This window comes from Diabrotica virgifera, chromosome 9 (assembly GCF_917563875.1).
Source record: "Diabrotica virgifera virgifera chromosome 9, PGI_DIABVI_V3a".
Lineage (NCBI taxonomy): Eukaryota > Metazoa > Arthropoda > Insecta > Coleoptera > Chrysomelidae > Diabrotica > Diabrotica virgifera.
In genome coordinates, this window is record NC_065451.1 from 51043005 (window position 1) to 51064373 (window position 21369).

General features: G+C 35.8%; 1 protein-coding gene across 7 annotated transcripts in view; it reads left to right on the top strand.

The window, feature by feature from the left end:
- Positions 1 to 21369, top strand: part of LOC114332463 (AT-rich interactive domain-containing protein 2) — a 330994-nt gene that overhangs the window by 250125 nt on the left and 59500 nt on the right. For all 7 annotated transcript variants that reach the window (XM_050662174.1, XM_050662175.1, XM_050662177.1 and 4 more), the window contains exon 11: positions 13972 to 14299. In XM_050662174.1, the coding sequence (XP_050518131.1) occupies positions 13972 to 14299 (328 nt within the window). The remainder of the gene's footprint in view (positions 1 to 13971; positions 14300 to 21369) is intronic.

Consider the following 21369-nt stretch of genomic DNA (forward strand, 5'->3'; position numbering starts at 1 on the left):
AAAAATCTCGAAAAACAAAAAAGTCCGCATTGCTTTTCTGAATATCATGTATTTTTTTGTTTTTCTGTTAGACAAAAATTGATTAAGATTTGGTGTTTCTAAATTTGCATATATTCGTGATCAGTGACTCGTTAAACCCCTTTTAACTACAGCCTTTTCAATAATAAGGGCTTTGAACCGATGAAACTTACAGATCATATAAACAATACATATGCGAGTCAAGAAACTTGTGAAGTCGTAATGATTAAGTTCATTTAAGATACTAATTAGGGGGCGATTTTCTCGATTTTTTTACCAAAACAAAAAGGGACTAACTTTATTTTGAGCGTAACTTGTTTACTTTTGATGCTAGAAATTTTTTTTATAAAACAAAAATGAAGCTTTTTAACGCTTTAACTAAGTTGTAATGAGTTTTCCCCAAAATGTGCTTCATTTTTGGTTATTTCACGTTAAAGTATTCCATTTTTAATTTGACGAATATAAACCTATTTTTCATTAGCTATAACTCTGCTTCTACTAGGTATAGAGACGTGATATATACACCATTTTTTAAATTTTTTAGAGGCTATATTTTTGCTAAGAATGTTTTTTCGACAAATTACTTACTATTTGAGTTATTTGCGAAAAAACCGTCTAAAAGCGTGGTTATTTTGTTGAAAAAATGAACATATTCACTGCCAAATAACTCGAAAAGTATTGACTTAGTGAAAAAACTCTATAGAACAAAAGTTACTTAAAATTAGCCAGTTTATCCATTTCCTGACTTACTTTGGACGAATATTTTTCCACCCCGAAGACCGAAGAGGGGGTGAAAACCACCCCCAGGGCAAAAGCACATATCGGCACAATATCACTTTTTTTCTTTGACTTGTTAGCTATGTGTATCCAAATTTCATGTCAATCAAAGTGGTTCTTTAAAATTTAGAAGTTTTGCAATATTTTACCGTTAAAGAACGGACTATTTATGCTACACTTAGTACCTTCATATTTTACCCAGAAAAACTATATGATATAAGAAAACAATACTGTGAATTTAATTAAGATCGGTTCTATAGATTTTGTAAAATAAATTTTGCAATCCAGCTCTCACAAAAAAAAATTCATTTCTTCAAAATGTTGCAGGACTAAAAATAAAGCAGACAGCAAGTCCACTACGGCGTCAGGAATTTTTTTAAATAAACATTATTTACAGCGGATAATTTGCTCTGATTGGGCATTCCAATGACTTTTGATAATGATTGATAAATTATAATTTTTAGTACATTTCGATATAAATAAATAAATTTGTTTAATGCAAAATAAAAACACATACTCTGTCCTTTGAAATAACACTTTTTTTGGAAAAAACTTTCTTTGTTCATATATTTTAAGTTAGAGAATAAAAGTTTATTATTTTTAAACATATGCAATTGTTTAAACAATATTTTACAAACAATAATCAAATTAGTTTGATTTTTGTGGAATTAACATATTAAAATACAACAAAATATAGAGTAAGAAAATAATATATTAGATAAAGATTGGAGGAAATTTCGGTGGAAATCAACTTGTGTGAATCGAACACCGCTGTCCGGCGCGTAGCACCAAAAATTAATGTTTATTTAACAAAATTCCTGACGCCGTGGAAGTGAATGGATTTTAATTTTAAAAATTGTATATGAAAGGTAACGTATTCTTCTATATGCAAAAAAAAATCAACTTGCTATCTGCTTTATCTTCAGTCCTGCGACATTTTGAAAAAATGAATTTTTTTGCGAAAGCTGGATTGCAAAATCTATTGAACCGATCTTAATGAAATTTACTGTGTTCTTTTATTATGTCATAAAGTTTTTCTGGGTAAAATATGAAGGTCCTAAGTGTAGCAATGGTTGAAAAACGTAAAATGCAAATACTTGTTTTTTTTATGGTTTTTCGCAATTATTGCTACTTTGCAACAAGGGTGACAATTTTTAAAATTTGTTACCAATCCTATATTGTAGGAAATTTAATTACGCAACTTTTATGTCGGTACAACTTTTCACGGAAGTGAATACTTTGAAAGTTATAATCAAAAAACGAAGAAAATAATAGAATTTTTCCTTCATTTTTTGACATTTTGATTATTTAAACAATGTTCCGGACATTTTTGAGTGGGAGGATAACTCAATTATTATTATAGGAGTTATTTCCAAGAAATTTCTGCAAAAAATATGAGTCACCTCTCAACGTCCATCTCAAAACAGATGCGCCCTGGACTACTACTATTATTACAAAATGTATCAATTTCACTTTTATTTATACTCTGTGCCAATTTAATCAAGCATTAGGAGATTCACTAAAGATGAAAATTTAGAAAATGCGTACCTTTGCCCCCACCTACCCTATATATTACAAAACTTGTATCAAGGTGGGTGGCTTCTTGTCCCATGATGATCCTTGCTACTAAATTTATTTACTATTCTTCCCCCATTCATCTGTTTGTTGCTCTTTCTTCCCAACCATCAATTCCCTCTTATTTGATATCTTCCTGTATGCTATCAAACCATCTTTGTCCGGATCGTCCATTCGATCTATTTTGTGATTTCGATCATCGGATCTTTTTTGTGATTAAAATCACCATTTTAGGATTACCTTTGGCATCGCCTTCCTTTCCATTCTCATCACGTGACCCATCCTTCTCACTCTCTGTGCCTTTATGAAGCAACTGATGCTTGTTTCGTTACAGTTCCTCTAGCTCCCTGTTTGTTCATCGCACCCTACCTTTCACCATGCTTTTGCCTCCGTATATAGCTCTGTACATTTTCCTTTGGCATGTTTCAATTTCTCCTTATTTGCTTTTTTCATTGTCCATAGCTCGCTAGCTTAACACGTTAAGCCCTGCGTGTGACAGCATCTGTCTCACGGTGCTGTGATCTAAGCCAAGCCGCACACCAAAGAAACATGAAACGAAAAACATGAAACATGAAACGAAAAATATGTTTCATGAAAAGAAAACACTGCTAAACACATCTCAAAGTCCGCCTACCAATGAAACGAATGTGATTCATGCTCATGACACATTTTTATTTTCGGAGAGTTTCGTAAATGGCCGGACATATATTTGTTTAGCAGTGGTTTATTTCCATAAAACGTAATTTACGTTTCATGTTTCTTTGATGTGCGGCCTGCCTTAGCGGACCGCGTGACCTTACCGTGTCTCTCACAAAAAATCTCACAGATCACACAAAAAAAATTTGTCCATTCTCGAGATAATGAATTTATGCCAACTCAAACGTCCTCACTTATACTAAAGTGTCGCACCCGCTTTATTAGCAATTAAAAAACAAAGGGGTTTTATATATTGTATTGCAAAAAACTCTTCGGGGTTCCATCAATCGATGTTTAAAGAATATCTACCTACCTTGACAACATTGAAATTTTCGGTTAAATGTCCAATTCAGGGTTAAAAATGACCGATTTCGCTATTTTTAAATTTTTAATCGCTTATATGTCAAAAACTATTAACCTAGCAGAAAAGTCACTAAAGACCTTTTCTGTTTGGAATGATTCAAAAAACCTAAAAAACTTTGTTCGATGCAAAAAAAATAATTTTAGGAAAAAACCCTAATCTTTCCCTTCGCCTGGCAAGGTCTTAAGCTGTTCAGAATCGCCTGTCATTGTACACATTTCTTCTAAATGACTTACTCAAACACATACTTAAATTTAAAATTTACAGGAGAAAGTTTATTTTACCCCTAAACTATGCACTTTTCGATTCACCTGGTAGATACACGTGCGGGGCTGATGCCTGTCAGGTCATGGTTTTTAGCCTTGGTGTGCTATGAATTATCACTATACAAATTTCTAGCCTTATAGGAAGAGCGTTACTCGGAGGATTCACTAGCTCTTAGATTATAGCACAATTTCCATGTGGTTGAAGGACAAGCACAATCTTTCAAATAAAATATAAATTAAAATCATAATGAACAATAGTAACAATTCTGAAAAATATTTAAGAAATTAAAATGAAAGGAACAATTTTTGGGCGGTCTCTTGAAGATTGGTCCAAGACTAGAATTAATGCTAAAAAAAGCTTAAAAAATTATTATTTGTTTTACCATTTTTGTCGTCTACAAACATACTCATAATCATTTAAAGATCAATGAAGGTAACAACTCTTAGTTTCTGGTGCAATCAATAAATGTTGGTGTTAAAACGTCTATCACTTTTGTCGTAATAAATTAACATGTTTATGTCCATTTAAAAAGTGTCAATTACTACCAGGGTAATTTGAAAGGTCCTAGGTCTAGTAGGGAAAACATTTTTGTTTTCTATTTTTACAAATTTTACAGTAATTGTTCTGTCAAAGCTCCGACACGGAAGAGCTATTCAAAAAGTTTTTCATCTTGTCAATCTGACACGGCTATAATCTTTTCATTTAAAGCAAAACTTTTTTGGAAGAGCTCTGAAGATTTGGGTATGATCAAAGTTATCGAGGGAAGAGATTTGGGAAATAAAGAATAAATTTGAATAAACAATTTCATCGTCACTCAAAATAATCTATTTATGATTCCAAAACCACCTGCTTTTAAATGATTAATTACTTTAAAGGATACTTTCTGAGATACAGATCCACCAATGTATATCTCATCTTTCAGTTGCTTTGATTCAATTACAAAATAGTAGGTACTATTTTCAATATATTGAACCGAGAACTTTTCATCTTACCCTTGTGTATAAATTTAAAATAATTAATTGAGTTTGAGAATTACTTATATTTTTATAATTATTAAAAAGTTTATTCGTTTTTATATTGTAAAGTACATACAGTCGGAAAAATGAAAGAATACCCATGAACGAACATATTATTATAAAACACGCTGTATTTTCCTGTCACCGTGTCACAAAGAAAATTGCTCAGCGCAAGTACATGTAATAATAATTATTACATGTACTTGCGCTGGCCAATTTTTTGTGTGACACGGTGACAGGAAAATACAGCGTGTTTTATATGTTCGTTCATGGGTACTCTTTCATTTTTCCTACTGTATTTGAGGTGTTAATAAATTGTCCTATTATACAGATAGTAATATTTATATGAGTGGTTTTACAGCCATTACAGTGGTTTAAAAGTTAACAGTTGTGGTTAGTTATACGATATAAAAACTATACAATATAAATAAATTGGCAATCATATTTAAAAACTTGGTTATAGAAGATGTTTTAGCAGGAGCATCCGCTTTTGCAGATGGCAAAAGCTTGAACCTCCGACAATATGCCGACCGAATTCCTTAAGTATGGAGGAGAACATTTTCATGGATAATTATACAAACTAATAACACTTATACGGAATGACGAGAAAATACCAACAGCATGACATGAAAGTGTAATAATCTCTAAAAAAAATGGAGACAAAGCCAAGTGCTTTAATTATAGAGGCATCTTCCTTCTTAATACAGCTTACAAAATCTTATCAACCATTCTTTTAAGTAGGCCAATACATTTTGTAGAAAATTTTTTATATAGGGAAGTACCAAGCCGAATTCAGAAAAAATAGATTTATAGATCAGATTTTTACTAAGGCAGCTGCTTGAAACGGGATGGGAATTCAATTGAACTATGCTTCTTTTCATGAGCATTTTTCAGTGCGTCACAAACGATAGAAAAAAAGGTAAGTCCGTGATAATACACATTTATGACATTTATTCTAACATGACATTTTAGTTAAATCTGACAGTTGTCACATTTTATTTGCAATTTGGCATAAAAGCAAATCAATTGTGATAATTGCATTTATAAAATGGTATTTTCTTTGATTTGTATAGTCTTATAAATTGTACAGATTATATTCGTAGATATATTATTTATTAATAAAATAATTTTTTTTTCGATTATAGCGCCATCTATTGACAACTAGAATAAATGTTATAAATGTCACCGACGAAATGTAATCACCGACGTGCGTTTTTTCTGTCACATACAATTTAATGCGTTAGAAAGAAATCGAAAAACTGTGACGCACTGAAAGATCCTCATGAGAAAAAGCATATTTACAATCTCCTCATAGATTTCCGATAAGCCTACGATAACATTGTGAGGGATCAGATGTGAAAGGCAATGGCAAAATTTTCAGTTCCAAGAAAACTTTCCAGGTTGTTAATGCCTGGTTGCACCAACATATTATATTAAGCTTAGGACGTGCCTGAAGTTCAGCTTACAAAACATACGCGTTACACCATTGATTCTTGCAATGTACAAAGTGGGACTTGAAGTGAGCATATCTATAAGTTGAGCTGGACTTAGCTGGAGCTTAAGATTTTGTTGATTCAACCAGGCATTTATGCCTGGTTGTTCATGTATGGATGTAAGACTTGGACTCCGACAAAAGTAATGGAAAGAGAAAGAAAACTCATATTTTGAGAGAAAAACTCTCGGAAGGGTCTTTGGACCCTATCACAACCCGAATACTAACCAATCCCATATGAGAACAAATGTTGACGTCAAACAGATGTATGGGATTAGCGATGTAGTCCTAGAGATTAAATTAAATCCTAACATCTAAAATGAACTGAACATGTCCATAAACTCCCCAATAACCGTCTTACCAAGTTAATCTGAGACAATGCCCTGATGGAGAAGGCCCTTAGGATGCCAACAAATGCGATGGAGAGATAACGTGTGGTCAGATTTAAGAAAATGGAGCCACCCACTGACTCAACTATCATGGACGGCCATTCGAGATTGATGAACGTTTTGCAGTTAGTCAAAGCTCATACCTAGTGCTACGAGAAGATTTGCTTTATTTATCCATTACCCTAGAATGGCTAGCCGGTAACCTCGATTTGAATATCACCAAAAACCTTTGGGGTGGAACTACAGTGTAGAGTTAGAAGTTGACTAGGCACGCCAGAAAGTCTTGTTGAGCTTCAGAACGTGCTTCCATTCCAAGATGAATATAAGCTGTTACTAGCGTTTTTGGACATACTACCCGATATTAGACGATGCTAAGGAATTTATTAATTAGTAATTTTAGTAGTGGTCTCTTTTAATTTAATGATGAAATATGTTTAGTAACAGTTCTTTTTTATTATTATTTTTATTCATTCTAATGCGTATGAGCAATCCTGGCGCTATGCTATAAGGCCTGCAAAACTAGCATAGGCGCCCTTCGGTTTTTTTTTTAAATTTAATTAGGTATATTTTATTCTCATTGTTTTAATTTTTTGCAATCGTTGATTTAGCTTCTGACTCAGCTGTTGATTCATCTGTTGTGTTTTTTTCGACTATAATGTCAGGGCATTGATTAATTATTTTATTAAATACCAACTTATTGTATGTGTAATAATAATATGATTCATGTAATGTGTAATGCATGACGCAATGTAAAACTTCTTCCAAATAAACATGTTATTTTTGTATGTTTTTGAGTAATTATGTACATACAGACTGTGGTTGTTAGTAGCCTTTCCAGTCAGTAAGCCACATTTTGGCGCTTCCAAAGAGGGGCATCCGCCTGTGGTGTATCCCTTGCAGGCCGTTTAATAAAGGCCAATAAACAGTTGGTGTGGTTTTTTTTGTGAATCTCACCCCGTGGCAAAAAGGGTTTAATTATTACCTTTTGCCTAATTGGACATAGCTGAATATTTTAGGACCACACGCGTATGTCCGAAAGCAGAGAAATCTTGTCCTTCGATATGCATAAAAGCGAACTTTAGGGCAACTGGTTCTAAGATTTATTTGGCCTGGTTTTATAGTTACTAATAAACACTAATAAACGGTTGTGCAAACGAGAAATAAAAGTGTTAAGAGACGAAACACTTATTAACAGAGCAACTAATTTAACAAATACGCGGGATTAACGATTATATTGTCTTAACAGCGAAAGAGAAAGTCTTTAACCTAATTATTGCGGAAAACGTATTTTCACGGCGAAAAGAATAACACACACGAACACCTTGCCTTAAGCCGGGTCCAGACACGTGTAATGTAATGCGTAACGTAACGTGTAATGAAACGCGAATTCTACGTTTGGACGGCACTGCGAGCATTACATGTACCATTCGCGCTGGAGCTCGCCGGGACCCGGCGCAAGTCGGTTTTTTCGTGAACACAAAGTTTTTCGTGAAAGTTGTACCGTTTGGGACGTGTGGCGAGCAATCGCTTGACGAATCTACCTGCTTATACCAACAAAACCCCGGTATTTGGGATCCAAAAAAAAAAATTTCGAGAGTAAATAACTAATTCTGCTGTATGTATTTTAATAGGAAAATATGTACCTACATAAAATGCTTCATATCTACATATCGCATGCATTTCATGTTTATTAATAGATGCGTGCACAGAAAACGTAATTTGGTTTTTTAATAAAATAGGTTACATTGCTGTATCATTGACATAAAAAGGCCTAAAACCATATAAATATATATGTATGCAATATGTACATATGTAGTATGTACATCGTATGTACTATTATCATTATTATAATTATATTTAGTACATTTGCTTCTAATAGCCACCAATGATCGGTTATTAGAATATCCCAGTTATAGTATTATTTTTGATTGGCACGAAGGCTATAGCTATAAAACAGTATTCGCGGAGTGCAAGTACTTGGAAGGGGAAACGAGAAACGACCCTGCGCGAGTCGCGGAGAAATATTGCAACTATCTTAAATAATTCATATTGTCAATTGAAATTGTCAAATTGACGTATATTTCATACCTTCTGTCAATGAAGCAGAAAAATTATATATTGCTCCACAATATTGATATGATATGCAATTATTATATAAAGGTAAATTTAATTAATTGTATTTTGCTTGCAGTACTTCATTTTAATAACTAATTTTATTTACTACATACAATTGTTGACGTTTTCATAACCTAACCTGAATCTTATTTTTTCTTCTTATTATTTTTTTGGACTATGGACTTGACAATTATCCAGTAACCAGGACTAATATAATTGGCCAATATAATTAAAAGTGCGAATAAAAGTACAGAGCGTAGAAATAGGGGTCGCTTTGCCGAACTTGCACGGTCCCAATTGCTACCTGAGAACTATTATAAATGAGCAGTGGAGCAATGTACAAATGTACAGGAAATAAAGTGCCGCATAGGAAAGGCAAGAACGTTGTTTAACGAAATGAGCTCCATCTTCAAAAGCCACAATATATCCCTAAATACAAAAATGAGACATTTGAGATGTTACGTTTTTGCTGTATTATTGTACGGAGCGGAGGCTTGGACGCTTACAGACACCACTATTAAAAAACTTAAAGCATTTGAGATGTGGCTTTATAGATTACAGTATCTGGGACACGTTATGAGAAATCAGCATCGTTACCCCCTGCTGCAGTCCATATTGCAAAGTAAAGTCAAAGGTAAGCGACGACTCGGTAGAAGGAGAATATCATGGCTGAGGAATTTGGGAACATGGTTTCGAACCGCAGCGAGCAATGTTATGATTGCCAATATGATTTCTTTCATCCAAAACGGATAGGAACCAGATGAAGAAGAATATGAATCTCTTGTTGTCAAAAATCTAAGGGCCGGTTGTTCGAACGCTAATCAACAATGATCATTATTAAATATTTAATTACTGTCACCAAAACTGTCAATGTCAACTTTGTTTGGGTTGCTGAAAACATAATGAATTACAATTATGAGATTTATTATTAATTATGTTAATAATTATTGTTATATTAATTGAATATAGTCTCAGAATTGTAATTAATTATGTTTTAACAATTATTGACATTGACAGTAATTAATTATTTGATAATGATCATTGTTGATTAGCGTTCGAACAACCGGCCCTTAATGTTAGTGCCAGTCTATCTTGTTGTGAAATTGCAGATTTCATGACAGTATCTTGTCTTAATATTTTAGATGCAATCTACCTATGTTAATAAATATTCAAAATCAGTAAGCGGCATCCGGGTAAAGTTTTAATATTGGCCACTCATTTGCTGAGATTTTAGTTCCTCAAGTAAACTAGATCTTTTCTGATACAAATCAGTTTTTCACCATTGACGCACCGAACGTTATTTCCGGTCTGCAGTTAGTAAATATATACAAATAAAAGCAGTACCTACCTGCTGTCACGACATCCCTATTCGGCTGTTCGTAGCAACTGAGTGGAAACCAAGATTCTTTAAACGATTCGTATGGAGGTTCGTGTGACGTCCACACTGTTGATGCTAAATTACACGTAATCTTACATTACACATTACACGTGTCTGGACCCGGCTTTAGAGGAGGCTGGCGAGGGACTGTTCTGATTTTATTCTAAAACTAAATAATATTTTCTTGGTTCCTTGAGGGTATAGGGTAGACGCCCCTTCACAAAAAGAATGTCCACACATCTGTTTTTATTATTTGGCAACGCTAGATGTTAATATTAACCACATGTGCGACATCTTTCGGGCCTACATAACACAAACTTTTGAGAGAACTAAAATATATTTTCAACCCAAATACAGCTTGTCCCAAAAATATTTTAAGAGCTATATTTTTACATAAATGCGAACTAATTTAACTGTTTTTTTACAACAACAGTATTAGACTCTTTTTAAAATAACATACTTTCACTAACAAGAACAAGAAGCTAAAAATTTAACTGATAAATCACTACTTAAATCAATTTATTTTCACTTTGGAAACTCACAAGCACTAAGAATCTCGTGAAAAATTAGTACATAATATTTATTGCCAATGCATCATACAACAATCAACAATAATCGGACAATTTATTCTCATGCATGATTTTGTACAATTGTTAAATACTAACGATTATGGATGTCAGTGTGTTAATACTAATAAGAAATATTGATCTTTATATACATATATGGTTAGTTTTTGTTTCGTTCAGTTGTAGGTAACGTGTGATCCAAAATTATTGTCACCATAGGTTGCTCTGAACGAGAGAGATAAGCTATACAGTGCATGTCTATTATTAATTCAGATATACTTTCCAGTTTACGTCAACTTTGACAGATACTTGTCAGTGTACGTACGTCAACTTAAAAAAACACCACAATTGAACATAAAAAGTAGCAAGGGAAGCAAAATTTTAACTTTATATGAATTAAAAGGTTTTGAGATTGGGTATCTTTTCAACGTGTTTTCAATCTTCATTCTTTGTTTGGAAAAGTGATCATAACAACACTGAATATAGCCGCAGTTGGCCGTGACGTCACACTCCGGCGGTCCCAATAATAGTGGATCGCTCGTTATTATTTTACATCGTTGGGGAAATATTTTGAAACTACATGAAAATCACCCAATGTGGGTGATTTGAAACTACATGAAAATCACTAGAAAACTTGTGAATACTACCGTACGTTATATCGTCCATTGTAGTACTAAACAGTTATCTTAAAAAAACTGTCTGAAAAAAGACACTGAACTATTTTCCAAAATTATGACAAGTTGATACTAACGGTTAAACGTTGCAATAACAATCTGTAGATAGCAGTCAACAAGCTGACAAGTCCACTGTCATTGAAATATTTGTAGATGCTTGGGTGTTAACTTTGTAAAAAATAAGAAACATTGGGGGGCTTCTGCAGTCATGTGAGTGACTGTGTAGTTTCTATAAGATGTGGTAAACTATGACACAAAATAGAGTGTTTCCCATTATTACAATGATAGAAAAGACCAAACTTAATCCAAAAGTACTACTGTTTAACTTTTCTGCTCTTTTATTACCCATTTCGAAAATGGTTGTTCCTTATTTTTATTCGCTATTCATTATGTCCATCGTGTCTGCTTCATTTAAATCTCTCTCTCTCTAAAGTCCTCCGCCACACAGTCGTTCCATCTTCTCGATTTGCATCTACCTCTCATTTCTACGCCTGACGTGACCAAACCATTGCATTCTTCGTTTTTGAACCTTTTTTTGAGAGTGTAGTCACCCCTAATCACGTCTTTACATCTTTACAATCTACATCTTCTTATCCTGAACCCTATTTATAGGCCACTCCTCACTGTCGATACACCAAAGCAGGTCTCACCATACTCTTGTATGTCTTTACTGTCAGCCCTTCCCCAATTTTTAGATCACAGAGTAACCCGTTCATTCGCTTCAACTATTCCTGTTCCTCCCAACCATATATACTCCGTTTTCGACATGCTAACCTTAAGGCCTTCCTCTTGAATAGGTGTTCTTCATTCCTCCAACTGCTCCAACATTTCTTTGCTCTCCTCCACTAATACAATATTATCTGCAAAGAGCATTGACCAAGTAGTCCTCTCTCTTACCTTTTCTGTCAGAACATTCAACAAGATTAAACAGGTGGGGACAGTCGCTGGAAAACTTTTGATCAATCCGACAAAACTCCTTACTTTGGTTTACGCTCCCTCATACGTACCTTTCATGAATCTTACATACTTCTTAGAAACCCATTTCTCTCTCATACATCTCACTAACTCCTTTCTAGGATGTCATATGCCTTCTCAAGATCTGTAAATACCAAACGTGGTCTCTTTTCTCTTCGCCCTATTTCTCATCAACTGGTTTAAAGCAAACACAACCAAACTATTCTCCTATCGATGTCTCCTTTCTTAACCTTTGCTCTACAATTCTCTCCAAAATTTTTATTGTGTGTGACATTAACTTTATCCTTCTATAGTTCTTAGACTCCTAACTGCCCTCTTTATCTATCATCACGCTCTCCCTCCATGCATTTGGCATCCTTTTTTCTGCATTTCTGTAGCAATATTTTGTATAATATAATCAACTTGTCTAGCTGACACTTAGTACTGTACAGACTTGTTTGTAATTAAATAATTAATATTGATGGAGTGATCAAAATTATGGGGACATGCGTAGTAGGAGGGTACTGAGTATTGTGGTCCTAAAGATACACAAATGTGGATCTGTTCTCAGAATCACATCAAGCATCAAGGTCATTGTAGTGTGATAGTATTTGTTTATTAGGTCAATCAGCTGTTGGCCGGCTACATAAAATACAAAATTATGTATTTCATATAGAATCTATGTTGCTAATGAATAATAACACAGGTTTACAAAAAAAATGTTGGGGTATTTGACGAAACCATATGACTAGGATGTTTTTGGGGTCGCTGATCACGAATCCTGGGTCCGCTGACTAAAATCACGTCAGGTAAAGGTCATTTTGAGGTCAAATCAAGATAAGTCGACAATCGCTCTGAAAAAGTATATTAGGGGGTTTTTGGGGTCGCTGATCACGAATCCGGGGTCCGCTGACCTCTATCACGTCAGGTAAAGGTCATTTCGAGGTCAAATCAAGATAAGTCGACAATCGCTCTGAAAAAGTATATTAGGGGGTTTTTGGGGTCGCTCATCACGAATCCGGGGTGCGCTGACCTTTCTCACGTCTAGCTCAAGGTCATTTCAAGGTCAGATCAAGATAAATCGACACAATCACTCTGAAAAAGGATATTAGGGGGATTTTGGGGTCGCTGATCACAAAACTTGGATCCGTTGAGCTCTACCACGTCACGTAAAGGTCATTTCAAGGTCAAATCAGTTTTGTGGATTTGCCCTGATTTTACCTTGAAATAACCTTTACCTGACATGGTAGAACTCAACGGACCCCAGATTTGTGTTAAGCGACGCCAAAAACCCCCTAATATACTTTTTCAGAGCGAGTATGTCGATTTATCTTGATTTGGTCTTGAAATATCCTTGAACTAGACGTGAGAGAGGTCAGTAGACCCCGGATTGGTGATCAGCGACCCCAAAAACCCCCAATAACTTTTTCAGAGCGATTGTCGATTTATCTTGATTTGACCTTGAAATGACCTTTACCTGACGTGATAGAGGTCAGCGGACCCCGGATTCGTGATCAGCGACCCCAAAACCCCTTAGTCATATGGTTTCGTCAAATAGTCCAACATTTTTTTTTTGTAAACCTGTGTAATTATTCTGTACACATTGACTGCCTCAAAAGCTTTATTTTTTGCTCCATTTTATGAGGTTTACTATATCATTCCTATAATACCATCATACCGCATGATTCAACAGGTAGCTGCCCGACAACAACGCCTTCTAGCCCAGCAAGGCCAACACATGCTAGATAAGACATCAATGAAGGAATCACCAAAGAACGTTCGGCTGAATGGTGTTAGACAACTGTTTACCGATGCAGAAATTGGGGATCCTTCGGTGTCCTCCACCACACAGTTCACGGATCTGACGAAAGGAAAGAAAGAACCACCCCAGCCACCACCTCCGCCTCTGGCTCCTCTAAGTAACAACCTAAAAGGGGGCAGGTCACAGAGGATCGACAATGAAGACAGCGATTCTCTGGGAAACCACTCTCTGGCATCCAGTTCTGGAATAGGAACTGTAGGTGAGTAGTTAGCCTTGAGAAATATTACTTCCAATTAAACTGAATTCAATGGAGAATTCTTTTATCAAAATTGGTAACCATTCTAGTATTTTCGTGTCGTTAACACTTAAAAACCGAAGTTTTTTTATTTTCTGAAACTTTGCGTATATGCTATTATTAAAAAATAGTCTAGTATAAATAAATAAAAACTGTTATGTTATAAAGAATAAATTTATATTTTTACATCTAACATTAACAAGCAGTAAAATAACTATATGAACCCTGACAACTATACATAATATATTGAAACGAGCTAAATACATGCATAATTGAGATAGTTGATGGTTTAGTTTTTTTTTTAAATTGTTTTTTAATGTAATACCATGTCATTTGTTAATTACTAATATTATATAGTCAATCAACAGCACAAAACAAAATATATACTTATTCTCTAACAGAACTAACTAATAATAAAAAATGTTTAGTTTGTTGACAACTAAATATTGGGACGTATAACGAATATATACTTTTAAAACTGAGTGAAATATAAATATTTGCCAGAATATTAATATTTAAAATATTTTAATGAAAAAATAAATATGAAATAATGATTTCATATATAATGGATACATATTTAATAAATATTTTCACTATAATGTCTCAAAATACTAACCTACATAGCACAATTGCCATTTTACCCGTTGACAGTGTGAAAGTACTGTCACGATCGAGAACTTTTGCGTCAAATTATCTTTATTCGCATCATTTATTGGTTATATATTTAGCGTCTTCTAAACGTCAACCAAATACATCCATAAGTATTAGTACATTTTTGCACGGTCTTTACTGTGTATTTTAAAGAACCGTTTGGATTGACATGAAATTTGGCATACGCATAACTAACATGTCAAAGAAAAAAGTGATATGGTGCCGATGTGTGCTTTTGACCTAAGGGTGAGTTTCACCCCCTCTCGAGCGTGAAAAAATATGTGTTCAAACAAGTCCGAAAATGGATAAACTGACTAATTCTAAGCAACTTTTGTTGTTAGAGTTTTTTCACAAAGTCAATACTTTTCGAGTTATTTGCGAGTGAATATGTTCATTTTTCAACAAAGTAACCACATTTTCAGACGGTTTTTCGCAAATAACTCAAAAAGTAAGTTGTATTTTGTAAAAAAAAACGATCTGTAAAAAAGTGAAAAAAATGGTGTATGTATGAGACCTAGTAGAACCAGAGTTATAGCCTATAGCTAATGAAAAATAAGTTCGCCAAATTCCAAATAGAATATTTCAACGTGAAATATCCAAACAATGAAGCACTTTTTGTGGAAAACTCATTACAAGTTTTTTAAAGTGTTTAAAAAAAGCTTCATTTCTGTTTTTATGAAAAAAGTTTCTAGCATCAAATGTAAACAAGTTACGCTCAAAATAAAGTTGGTCTCTTATGTTTTGACAAAAATCTGGAAGATCGCCCAATATTAAGCAACTTAAATGAAATTAATCGTTACCGCCTCACAAGTTACTTTACTTATGTTGTGTTTATATGATCTGTAAGTTTTATCGATTCAATAAGTGCTTATTTTTGAAAAAAATTTGGTTTTAAAGTAAAATTTTTAATTTTGAAAAAAACGTTTTTTTTTTCAAAATAACTTAAAAATTGTTAGAGATACCAAAAATCTTGAACAATAAAAAAAGCCGACTTTGCTTTTCTGAATATTTTGTATTTTTTTGTTTTTCTGTAAGACAAAAATTGGTTAAGATTTGGTGTTGCAAAATTTGCATACACTCGTGATTAGTGACTCGTTCAAGCCCTTTTAGCTACATCCCTTTCAAAAATAAGGACTTTAAACCTATGAAACGTACAGATCATATAAACAATACATACACGAGTAAAGAAATTTGTGAAATGGTAACGATTAAGTTCATTTGAGATGCTAGTTAGGGAGAGATTTTCCCGATTTTTTTACCAAAAAAAGGGGCCTTTAGTTTGAGCGTAACTTATTTAGTTTTGATGCTAGAAATTTTTTACTTTTGCACTTTAAAAAAGTTGAAATGAGCTTTCCCCAAAAAGTGCTTAATTTTTTGGTTATTTCACGTTAAAATATTTGATTTGGAATTTGACGAATATGAACCTATTTTTCATTAGCTATAACTCTGCTTTTACTAGGTATAGAGACCTAATCGCCGCCGCCTACGAAAAGTATAACTCTGAAAAATGCCGGTAAGGGTAGAACTTTCAATGAACGCCGCGAAGAATATTATTTTTGATTATATGATTGTGAAAATTATAATCCCTAATAAAGTGTTAAAATTTATTTTTTGAGGAGTATCAGCAAAAAACATAATTTTGTTTTTGGGTCCACGAAAATTATAATTACTAAAAGTTCTCGGAAATAATTGTTTTCGTCGGCATCTATTATGAACTAAATCTTTTCGTTATAAATATTGTAGCGTGATTAGTGTAATTACTTCTAATTACAATAAAACTAGCGGTTCGTAATTTATATACGACTTTATTTTTTATTTATACAAGTTTACTTTACAAACTTTAGCTTAAGACTAACTCTATTTACAAATATGTCCTATTTATATATGCGATACAGATATTCCAGAAATATCTATATATCTCCAGCTATGTCCATGTGACCGCTTGCACGTCATCGTCGCTGCATCGGCGTATCTCGAAACATCGATAGTGTTCTGTCTGTCCGGAGACGGGAGCTGGTATACGAGGGTAGGTCAATAATTATTTTGTTACACTGCTCCCCTCTTAAGATCTGAGCGTCCCGATCAGCAACTCTAGATGGCCCAGGATGGCGGAATCTACAGGATTCTCCAGCTCTGCATACACCCCTAGAAAAGAAGTAACAGTCTACTGTCTTTGAAGGGTATGACATCTTCGGGTTCATGCAACACACAGTAATCCGTACGCCAGTTTCTCTGAAGATCACTTCCAGCATGCTTCTCACAATCTTCCAATCCAGATTTTCTACTGCATGGCCAATTTTTGGTAAAGCCAAATCTTTGATGTCATAATTACAGACCATTTTCTTCAAATTAGTTAGAGCACGCCATATGTTCTCGTAGCTTGGCGTGTCCGTATAAGACTTCCTGGTCACTATATACAGCAAAGATCGAGGACCATCTTCCAATCGCAATACTCTTCCAATTTTAGGTTGTTGATTCCTTAACTCGTCCAGGCGGCCGAACTTTCTATTGAATACGGACGAGATTCCTTTAGTCATCTCGAGGTCTTGTGCAACACAGTGGGCTAGAGAGACGTTTTCTGGAACACCAAACAGATCTTGCTGAACTTCTGTGGTCACGCCGAATCTAGCACTCTTTCTTTCTGCGTAATTTGACATAAATTGATTAAAACTTGGCTGTGCGACATCTTTCATCTCCTGTTGGAGGACTCGTGCTTCTTCTGTTTCATTTGAGCCAGCATATGGTGCAAGACGATTTATGTGAATAACTTTTGGTTTACCGTTTGGCAACTTCTTAATTCTATATATTACGTCATTTATTTTCTTCTTAACTTCATACGGACCTTCCCATTGTCTTTGCAGTTTAGGACACAAGCCTCGACGACGTTGCGGATTATAAAGCCAGACAAGATCACCTACTTCGAAGCTTTCATTCTTGCATCGAGAATCATATTGATCTTTCATTCTGTCACTGGCTATCTGGATGTGTTGTCGGGCAAGTTCATGAATGTTGTTCATTCGTAATTTCAGGCGGTCAACGTAGTCTTCGCCTGCAACATGTTCCTCGGAAGGTCCGCAGCCAAACTCTAGGTCGCAGGGCAACCGAACTTCACGACCCAACATCAGGCAGGTTGGTGTTTGACCTGTAGTTTCATTTACGGCCGAGCGGTAGGCCATCAGGAATAAATGAATGTGTTGGTCCCAATCTCGCTGATGTTCAGATACAACTTTGGACAAGTGTTTACCCATCGTTCGGTTCATCCTCTCGACCATCCCATCTGATTGAGGATGCAGGGGTGTTGTTCTGGTCTTATTGGCACCAATCAATTTACAAACGTTTTGGAAAAGAGCTGACTCAAAGTTTCGCCCTTGGTCGGAGTGGATCTCCAAGGGAACACCAAATCGGCTAAAGAATTCTTTAACAAGTACCTCTGCAACGGTAGCAGCTTCTTGATTTGGTAATGCATAGGCCTCAGTCCATTTTGTAAAATAATCCATGGCTACCAGGATGTATTTATTTCCAGCATCGGTTTCTGGAAATGGACCTGCAATGTCGATAGCTACTCTTTCCATAGGACTTCCAACATTGTACTGTCTCATGGGTGCTCTCTTTTTACCAACCGGACCATTACCGGATGCACACGGTTCACATTTTCGGCACCATCTCCTTACATCATCTTTACAGTTCACCCAATAGAACCGTTCTCGAACCTTTTGCAGAGTCTTCGTAATACCAAAGTGTCCACCTGATGTACCGTCATGCAACTGACGCAATACTTCTGACACTTTACTTTTAGGTACAATTAACTGAAGCTTAGATTCTGTACCATCATCGTTCTCAAAGGTTCTGTACAGAAGATCATCTTTTAGTACCAGGCAATTCCATTGGCTCCAGTAGGCCTTGACTTCTGGACTACATGCACTAATGTTCTGCCAACTAGGTCTCTCACCTTGCCGCATCCAATCCAATACTCTTTTTATACATGGATCATCTTCTTGGGCGTCTTGTAACTGTTGGGGCTGCCATTGCTCATTAATTACGGTGGTTCGTCTCACGGGGCAAAATCGTTCCTCTAATTTGGCACAGTGATTACAATTCGCACTGCATGGTCGTCTCGAAAGGGCATCAGCATTTGAGTGAACTCTTCCGGCCCTGTGTTCTATCTCGTAATCATATTCTTGTAATCGTTCTAACCATCTTGCCATCTGGCCCTCTGGATTACGGAATTGTATGAGCCATTTTAGAGCAGCGTGATCGGTGCGAAGAAGGAACTTTCTGCCATACAAGTATTTATGGAAATGTTCGCAAGCCTTCACTACACCCAGCAGTTCTCTTCTGGTAACGCAATAGTTTCTTTCCGGTTTCGACAGGACTTTGCTGAAATAAGCGATGACTTTTTCCTGTCCGTCCTGGATTTGGGAGAGAACAGCTCCTATAGCACTGTTGCTAGCATCGGTATCCAAAACAAATTTTCCTGCCTGTCCCGGGTAGCTTAATATCGGTGCACTGATCAGAGCCATTTGTAGTTGTTCGAAAGCTTTTTGGCACTCTTCACTCCATGTATATTCTTTGCCCTCCTCCGTCAACTTTGTTAGGGGCTTGGAGATATTGGCAAATCCTTTGACAAATCGTCGGTAATATGTACATAGGCCAAGGAAACTTCTAATTTCATGTTTATCTTTTGGTACTGGCCAATCTTTAATTGCTTCAATCTTTTCGGGATCAGCTGTTACACCATTACTCGATACAATATGTCCCAAATACTTAACTTCTCGTCGAAACATGTGACATTTCTTCGGACTTAACTTCAAGTTCGCTGCCCTCAATCGTTGAAAGACTTCTATTAGATTCTTGGCATGTTCATCAAAGGACCTTCCAACCACAATTACATCATCCAAGTAAACCAGGCATGTTTTCCATGTTAGACCTCTTAAAACTGCCTCCATTAATCTTTCAAATGTGGCAGGGGCATTACATAAACCAAACGGCATAGCCGTAAACTGCCAAAGCCCTGATCCTATCGAAAATGCGGTTTTCTCCCGATCGGCTGGCTCCATGTCTACTTGCCAATATCCACTTTTTAAATCGAGTGTGGAAAACCAACGAGAACCGGAGAGAGTATCCAATGTATCGTCTATTCTGGGCAAAGGATAACTATCTTTTTTTGTTACCGCATTGAGCTGGCGGTAGTCGATACAAAAACGCGTTGAACCATCTTTCTTCTTTACCAGAACTACTGGTGATGTCCATGGACTGTTCGATGGTTCAATTACCCCTTGTTTGTCCATATCCTTGATAATCTCTTCGGCTTCATCTCTTTTCGCAAATGGAAGTCGTCTAGGCCGTTGTCTGATTGGCTGAGCGTCTCCGGTATTTATTTTATGCGTTACTATGCTTGTTTTGCCCTTATCCTTCTTATCAATAGCAAAAACATCTTGATACTCTATCAGCATAGACCTTACTTTTTCCGTTCGTTCATAGTCAAGGTCTTGGCATCTTTCAATGATCATCTCGACAAGGTCTTTTGGATACTTTGACTTTGATGATTTCTCATTGGTATTCATAGAGCAAATTGAAGCCACGGGAACACACTGTCCGATCAAAGCTCCTCTACTTAACTTAATAGCAGTTTCCCTTAAATTCATAACTCTTACAGGGATGACATCTCGAACTTTTACCAAAGTTTTCGCCGTTAGGAACTCGACATTTTCTACATCTTCGACCATCCTTAAACTTCCCTCTCGGCAGTGTCCATCAAGCATGGTCATCAGAATTTTCTCACTATTACCGGGTATGGTTACGTCGCATGTAGTTAGTAAGCGGATGACATCTTCTTTGTCGTCGTGAAAGGGCAACTCTTCACCGTTGATCCTGAGAACTCCATTTTGAACATCCAATATTGCCCCCACTTTTCGTAGTACGTCCATCCCCAATATGAACTCGTCGGAGATCTCGGCAATTAATACTTGATGTTCAACTGTGGTCTGGCCAATGGATACTGACATATTAGCCTCGCCATATGTATTAATTAGCTCACCAGTCGCTGTTCTAAGCTTTACTGTTGCAGGTGATAATTTATTATGGTCTCGTACTACATCTGGACGTGCGATAGTTCTCGTTGCACCTGTATCCACCAAAAATGATCTACATCTATTACTGATACGACCTTCGATGTATAAGTTGTGGATTCCACCGGAGGACGTAAGGTTGACAGTTACTATGGGGGCTCTAGTTCTCGAGGTCGGCAGTTGCCCCTTGGTGTCGACCCGCTCTAGTTTTCCGACGGCTGTACGATCTTCTTACAATTACGACGAATGTGGCCTACGTCTCCACAATTCCAACATCTAGGCTCGCGTCTCTTTGGCATCTGATTACTTAATACT